The 8,293-nt window shown below is 29.0% G+C and overlaps 1 protein-coding gene across 4 annotated transcripts; it reads left to right on the top strand.

Moving 5' to 3' along the window:
• Window positions 1-3,742: 3,742 nt before the first annotated feature.
• LOC105134485 (ubiquitin fusion degradation protein 1 homolog) lies at window positions 3,743-7,608 on the top strand. Of its 4 annotated transcripts, none has more exons than XM_011038917.1 (10): window positions 3,743-3,851; window positions 4,334-4,395; window positions 4,500-4,577; window positions 4,945-4,969; window positions 5,061-5,093; window positions 5,189-5,310; window positions 5,429-5,559; window positions 6,101-6,324; window positions 6,923-7,173; window positions 7,276-7,608. In XM_011038917.1, exons 2-10 carry the CDS (start codon window positions 4,393-4,395, stop codon window positions 7,369-7,371), a joined length of 963 nt encoding a protein of 320 aa, XP_011037219.1. In that variant the 5' UTR covers window positions 3,743-3,851; window positions 4,334-4,392; the 3' UTR covers window positions 7,372-7,608. The 4 variants fall into 4 exon arrangements, with proteins under 4 accessions (XP_011037219.1, XP_011037217.1, XP_011037220.1 ...); XM_011038915.1 differs by having other exon boundaries at window positions 4,497-4,577; XM_011038918.1 differs by lacking the exon at window positions 3,743-3,851 and adding an exon at window positions 3,858-3,979.
• Window positions 7,609-8,293: the final 685 nt, after the last annotated feature.

Raw genomic sequence — 8,293 nt, 5'->3', positions numbered from 1 at the left:
AAAAAATTATAAGAAAAAAAACCATATACTGAGACACTATAGCAATTCACAATATTTTATGAGGAAAGCTACAATGCTTTCCGCATATGATTAACCTTTATTATAAAGTTAAATTCTAACCAACTTAATAAAAAAAAATTGACGAAGATAGTTTTTGAAAAAAATATTACAAAAAAATGAATATATAAAAGAAATTAAAAAAAAACCATGTGGAGAAAAACTGTATCAATCCATAGTTTTTGTGAGGAAAACATTGTATTTACTTATAATTGCAATTCTTAGCCAGCTTAATATTTTAAAAATAAAATTGACAAAGATAATTTTAGAAAAAAACATAACAAAACAGATAAAAACCAAGTAGAAAAAAAATACTATAGCAATTCACAGTAATTTGTATGGAAAGTTATAGTGCTTTTCTCATATATTATAACTGTAATTTTTAACCAGCCCAATATTAAAAAATAAAATAAAAAATATAATTTCAGATAAAATCATAAAAAATAAAAAAACCATGTGGAGAAACACTGTAGCAATCAACAATGTTTAAATTTTTTTTACAAAACTAAATTCTCAATCAGCTCAATATTAAAAAAAATCGACAAATATAATTTTAAAAAATAAAATAGAAAAACTATGTGGAAAAACATCGCAGGAATTCATAGTATTTTAAAGGAAAAAAGTTACAAAGTGAAATTTTTAAACAGTTCAATATTTAAAAAGTAAAATCAATAAAAACATTTTTAAAAAAATAAATGAAGAAAAAAGAAAACAGAGGAAAGTTGAAAAATAAAAGAAAATAATTTTGGAAAAAAATAAAAAGTAAAAAAAAAAGAAAAAAAGGGAAAGTTGAAAAAAAAATGAAAAAAGACAAAAACAAATGCATTGTGGATTACTGTTGTAATCCATGGCTTATTTAGGTGTGGAAAAACAATAATTTTCTCACATTATTTAGTTATATACGAGATGACATGACCGTGCGCTACCGCGGACTTATAAAACAAATGTACTTCATAGTGTTATAATTGTGAACTAGCGCTAAATAAGTAATAGAAACTAAAAGTATGATGGGGCAAATATTTCATGACAATAAAAAAAAGGTTGTATTGGTGATCAAAAACTTAGAAACCGATTAAAATGATTTGTAGCAATCCACATTGTTTTGTGAGGAAAGATACAGTGCTTTTACCACATGATTTAGTTTTTATGTTAATAAAAAGTAAAAACATTACAAAGTTAAATTCTCTACCAACTTAATATTAAAAAAAACCAATAAAGATAATTATGGAAGGAAAAAACTCATAAGGAAAAATGTTGTAGTAATTGACAATGTTTTGTGAGAAAAATTACAGTGCTTTCCTCAATAAAATAAAATAAAAAACCATTTAGCAAAATATTGTAGCAATTCACAATGTTTTGTGAGAAAAACTACAACGCTTTTTTCATATAATTTAATTTTATTGTAATTATAATTCTTAACCAACTCAATATTTAAAAAAAATAAAATGGACAAAGATAATTTTGAAAAAAATCATAAAAAAAATTATATGGAAAAACACTGCAACAATTTGCAGTTTTTTAAAGAAAAAAATTCCAAAGCTAAATTCTTAACAGATCAATATTAAAAAATAAAATGAAAAATATAATTTAAAAAAATAAAAAACACAAAAAAAGAAAAAAATCATATTGAAAATACTGTAGCAATTTACAGTGTTTTGTGATGAAAACTACAATGCTTCCCCACATTATTTAACTTTATTTGTTATGACTTCTAATTGTAATTCTCAAATAACTCAATATTAAAAAAATAAAATTAATAAAGATAATTTAAAAAAAAAATTATAAGAAAAAAACAATGTGGAGAGATACTGTAGCAATCCACAATGTTTTATAAGGAAAGTTACAATATTTTTCTAACATGATTAAGTTTTATTACAAATTTAAATTATAACCAACTTAATATTAAAAAAAATAAAATAATTGAAAATAATGTTGGAAAAAAATATTACAAAAAATAAAAACACAAAAAAAACTGGGAAAAAATCATGTGAGGAAAAACTGTATCAATCCATAGTGTTTTGCAAGGAAAAACTTGACAATTTAAAAAATAAAATTGACAAAGGTAATTTTAGAAAAAAAATATAACAAAATAAAAAAAACTATATGGAAAAAATACTGTAGCAATCCACAGTAATTTACGAGGAAAATCACAGTGCTTTTGTCACATATTATAACTGTAATTTTTAACCAGTTCAATATTAAAAAATAAAATGAAAAAGATAATTTCAGAGAAAATTATAAAAAAATATAAATAGAAATATTGTAGCAATCAACAATGTTTTAAATAAAAAAAATTATAAAACTAAAATATTAAAAAAAATCAACAAATATAATTTTATAAAATAAAAAAACTATATGAGAAAACATCATAAAAAATCACAGTATTTTAAAGAAAAAAAATTATAAAGCTAAATTTTTAACCAGCTCAATAAAAAAGTAAAATTAAGAAAAATAAATTTGAAAAAAAAAAGTAAATGAAAAAAAAAAGAAAAACAAAAGGAAGTTGAAAAAAAAAAGGAAAGTGATTTTGGAAAAAAAAAAGAAAAAAAAGAAAAAAAAGAGAAAGTTGAGGAAAAAACACTGTAAATTATTGTGATAATTCACAATGATATTAGTACAGGGGAATAGTGATTCCCCTACACCATTTATAGTAAACTTAACAAAAATAATTTAAAAAAAAGAGTAAATAAAAAACAAAAAAACAAAGGAAAGTTTGAAAAAAAAAAGAAAAATGATTTTGGGAAAAAAGAGAAAAAAATATAAAAAAGCAGTAATCCACAATAATTTTAGTGTAAGGGAATAGTAATTCTGCATACTATTTAGAGTAAAATTAATAAAAATAATTTAAAAAAGATAAATGAAAAAAAAAGAAAACAAAGGAAAGTTGAAAAAGAAAGGAAAGTGATTTTGAAAAAAAAAATAGGGAAAAAATATTATAAATTATTGTTTTAATCCATGATGATTTTAGTACGAAACAACAGTGATTTTCCTTCTTCATTTAAAATATTTTATAATATAAATACAATAATAATGGCGTGAAACTTATTAAAGAATGTTTTTTTTTTCGTTTTCTTTTTTAACGATTTAAGATAAGAGAGACGGAAAGATGAAGACCCCGGGCACCGGCGATGATGAACTGGCTGAAAATTTGTGATGCCGACTTTCATTTTGTTTTGTTTGATACTCGTTTTTTATGATTATTGTGTTGATAATTATTGTCTATATATAATCTCTAGAAGATAAGAAAGCAACTCCATTTTGTGATACCAATTATGCCCTCCGTAACCACCAAAGAACTTTCATTTATCCTTCGTTGGACATTCATACATTTTTGAGAAATGACCAAAGGGAATGTCCACGTTTCTTCAGCCAGTTCAACTGGCTCGGTGTTGCTGTCTTTTTTATTTTATTACACCGATTTATTTCAAATCAATTTTAATATTTCAAGGCTAAATTATCGTCTTTTTAGATAATTTTAGTTTTTTTAATTTTAATTTTAGATTGTTTTGATATGTTAATATTAAAAATAAATTGAAAAAAATTAAAAATATTTTAATATATTTTTAAATAAACAATATTTTAAAAAATAAGACAATAAAGAACCAGACAAAGTCCGACGACAGGAACATGCTCATCGCAGACAACGACGTGGCGTTAGCATTACGCACAGAAGAGCATCTGTCTTTTCACCTCGTAAAAAAAAAAAAAAAACTATTCGTTTCCCTATTACACAATCGTTAAAATTCCTTTCGTCTTCTCCAATCCAATTCCCCTAAGGAATTCTTTTTCCTCTGGTGATTCCATTCAATTATCAATTCCATTCCCTCTCCTTTTTTCATCAGCGTCTTTTAGTTAATTAACTTGAGATCTCTAGCTACTTTACAGTTACTTGCTCTCTAATCCAACCACAACCTGAGTTAAGGTTGTCTTTCTAAAAGAATTTGGCTTATAAATTCTCTAATTCGAGCTAAATTTTAATTTCTGTTATTTTAATGCTATAAATTGAAACACGGGAGTTTCAATTTTACTTAATTTTTTTGTACTGTTTATTAGTGGGGGAAAAGAGGTTTTTTTATTGTTTTAAATTTGAAACTGTGATTGATTTTCTATTTTGAGCTCCGTATTTTGAATGAAATTCAAATGCTTGACTATAACCCACTCTCTTTTACTATTTAGCTTGTTCTGGGTTTTAATAAATTTTGAAAAAGCTGTGCACTTGATTTGAATCGAATGTGCATTTTAGATTTACACATTTGTTCCTGGCTTGTTTGAATAGGGAGCTGGAAGGTTGATTGATTGCTCGTTTTTTTCTATTTGCTTTGCTCAAAGTACAAAATGGTATGTTTCTCTTCATGATGGTTATGCCTTGTTCAACTCTTAATTGAAAATTGTTGCTTGAGATTAATTTTTTTTTTTTTGGTGTTTTGTGTGCGGAGCAGCAGTTTTTCGATGGATATGGATATCACGGGACATCGTTTGAGCAGACATATCGATGCTACCCTGCTTCATTTATTGAAAAGGTTGGGATTCTTTTTTCTCCTTCTGTTGGTTCAGCTCACTGATATGATTTTGAGGTGTTCAATTGAAGAATGGATGTGATCGTTTGTTTATTAATTGGCGTTGTTCTGAGTTTTGGGTTATGAGGCTTTAAATTTTGTGGCAACTGTGTACTCATTGGGAAAAAAGCTTTGTTTCTAGTGCTGCAAAGGACTCTGTAGATATGATAAACAGTAGCTGAACAAGCCTTTCTTCCAAACTAGTAGAACTTAGGATAGTCTATGTGTATTATTCTTCCACTCTGCTTTATTTTGAGCCAAGCATTATATCACCAATTGCCTATGTAACTCTCTGATGACACTGATTTGATTCCTTTTAACTTCCATGCAGCCACAAATTGAAAGCGGTGATAAAAGTAAGTCTTCAAAATCATATTTGGGTGTAAATACTTCTTTCTTTTACACTTCAACAATCCCTTGATGTTGCTCTTATTTCTGTTGTTACAGTTATAATGCCTCCCTCAGCTCTTGACCGTCTTGGTTAGTTGTTTTAATGGTGTTTTTTATTTTTATTTTGGATTGTAATTGAGCCATGATTGAGATCTATAATGCCAATTCTGGATAAAATCCTGCAGCATCTCTGCATATAGATTATCCAATGTTGTTTGAGCTTCGGAATGCTGCTGCTGAGCGGGTGTCTCACTGTGGGGTTCTGGAGTTTATTGCAGAGGAAGGCATGATTTATATGCCATACTGGGTAGGGATTGGATTTCTTTTTGGATTATTCTTGGCATATTTATTTTGACTTTTTTGTATTCCAATTAAAGAATAAGACATCAAAATCTTCAATAGCTGATTTTTTATTCTTTTGCCAGATGATGGAGAACCTGCTTCTACAAGAGGGAGATATAGTGCGAGTGAAAAATGTTACTCTTCCCAAGGGAAAATATGTTAAACTGCAACCTCACACAAAGGACTTTTTGGATATATCCAACCCAAAAGCTATGTGAGTTTTTTTTTTTTTTTGGAATATTAACAATAGAAAATGTATGTGCACACTAGTCACTAGCCTGGTACTGTCTGTAGTGCCTGTAATCTGAGGGGTGTTGCTGTGCTAGAACCTTCAACGCAACATTTTTAGCCTAAAACTGTCCAACCAGCCCAGTTGCAGGAAATTTTCTTTCTTATGTAGCAGATTTAAATAAAGCAGTTGATATGCATTTGTAATATTCAAATAAAAAGTATTTTTCCATTCTGACGTTTGAGCAAAAAGGGTTTCTTACATAAGCTCCACTTGTTTCTTACTTCACATTCTCTATTGACTTCAAGATATAAACTGTGGTCCTCTCTTGTCAAATTTGCTTTTTGGCTGGAAACTTTAGGATTAGTGGATGGGTTCACAGGATCAAATAAACCATTTTTTTTCATTCTCTCACATTTCCTTATTTTCTTATTCTTCCATGTTTCATGTATGCCTATATTTCTCATGTATTTCCTTATCTAAGGTGGACATCCTGTAATATGATTGGACTTCCTTTGTCATGCAGCTTAGAGACAACATTAAGGAATTATTCCTGCTTAACCACTGGGGATAGTATTATGGTGGCATATAACAACAAGAAATACTACATAGATATTGTGGAAACGAAGCCATCAAATGCAATAAGTATCATTGAGACGGACTGTGAGGTGGACTTTGCACCTCCCCTGGATTACAAGGAGCCTGAAAAGCCTGTTGCATCTGTTCCTATAAGCAAGGCAACCTCCCAAGGTGCATGCATATCTTTATTCTTCCATGAATTCATTTTGTAGTGTTGAATCAGTTAATTTGAACAATTACAGTAGTTGTATAGAGTTAGGCACCATTTAGGACGTAGTTTGCACTGCGTTCCATGAAATTTCATTTTTTTTGCTTAATTTTTTTTTAATGTTTTCAGATTATTTTGATGTGCTGTTGTCAAAAATAATTTTTAAAAAATAAAAATATATATTATTTTGATATATTTCTAGAGGAAAAACACTTTAAAAAGCAACCACTACTACACTCCCAAACACTCTCCAGTCCAGCTCTTCATGCTTTTAATGATTGGTTGTCTTTGTATGCTTCTCCACTTATCTGAGTAAAATCTGTGTCTTCTGCATCAATGGCTGGAGCAGAAGCATGGAATGATTATTGATATTTCTTGTGTTCTAATAAAAATTGTGTCATGCCTGTTGTAACAATAGTTAGTTAAAGAACATAGAAAGCGATCAGAAGATTTTTTCTGCGGGGGATGAAAAATGCTTGATTATGACATGGAATTTGATCAGCAAGTTGTAAAGAAGGTTGCATTTTTCATTTTATCAAAACTTATATTTGATTCTTGCAGCTGAAGAGGTTCCAGCTGAGACTGAACCAAAATTCAACCCATTTACGGGAAGAGGTAGACGCTTGGATGGGAAACCAATGAGCTATCAGCCCCCACCAGTTTCATCAGGGTCTAAAGACAAGCAACCTGCTGTTGCCAATGGCAGCAGGCAGCCTTCTCTCGGATCTATTTCAAAAAATACTGCACGCCAGTCTCAGGGAAAGCTTGTGTTTGGGTCAAATGCAAGTCGCTCTCCTAAGGAAACACAGCAGGTGCTATTTTTCTTCCACCAAGGAACTGCCAACCACACTGAGCCAGTGTGGAAAAGACGTTAACAACAGAACTGCAAATTGATAGTTTCTTTTATTTTGCAGGGAGCTGGAAAAGAGACCAAACAAGAGCAGCCCAAAAAGGAAGAACGGCCAAAATTCCAGGCATTCTCAGGGAAAAAGTACTCATTGAAGGGTTGATTGTATTTTCCAACAATCAACATGGTATCCGTCATACCTGGTCTGCCCTTTCTGGATCATGAAAAACAATAGAATTTATATGTTGATCGGAGATGTTGTATTATCAAAAGATGGAACAGTAGGTTCTCATCTGGAAAAAGGAGTGGTGTGTTAAGCTTCAAAGTGGACTTGCAATTGTGCCTTTTCCTCTGGATCCTCGTGCTAGGTAGAAACATTTCTCCGCCACCCATTTTCGTAGCCTGTTCCCGTCACTGGATTCGAAAGGTTTCCGTGGTTTTGCATGGGGAACAAAAATGACATATTTGGGTATGACCTTATCATGTGAGATGCTAGTAGTCTTCTGCTTCAATTTTAAACACACAAAACATTTAAAAAAAATACCTAAATTAAAAAAAGACTAAATAAGCAAAATATATATATATATATATAAATCATAGTGAAGGGATGCCGTCTGAAACATAAATTTTAAAATTATTTTTTAAAAAAATTAAAAAAGATAATAAATAAAATAAAAAATAGATTAAGAAAATAAGAAAAAGATAGTGATAATCCAGTTGATGCAATTGTGTTTAAAAAAAATAAGAAAAACAAATAAGTTGGGTTAGAGGCGTGATTGTGGTTGAGTTTAATACATCGGTTCTATTTAAATTAGATGATAAAAAATGAGTTTAATAAATTGGTTCTATTTGAATTAGATAGTAAAAAAAAAAATAGGACAACTTAAAAAAAAAACTTTAGAAGTACAAAATTAAATATTACAAAAAAACAAATGACTTGATTCAATCTAAGTTATTATGATAAATATATAACCTGGGTAATTAGAGGTAAGCTAAATCAGGTCAATCTATAAAACTCGTGATCAGGGTCATGACATAATAATAATTCTATAAAAAAATTAAAATAATTATAAAACCAATCTTTT

The sequence above is a fragment of the Populus euphratica genome, unplaced genomic scaffold (genome assembly GCF_000495115.2).
Source record: "Populus euphratica unplaced genomic scaffold, PopEup_1.0 scaffold104.1, whole genome shotgun sequence".
Taxonomy (NCBI): Eukaryota; Viridiplantae; Streptophyta; class Magnoliopsida; order Malpighiales; family Salicaceae; genus Populus; species Populus euphratica.
Note: the sequence above shows the minus strand (reverse complement) of the source record. Positions and strands in the feature narration are given on the sequence as shown.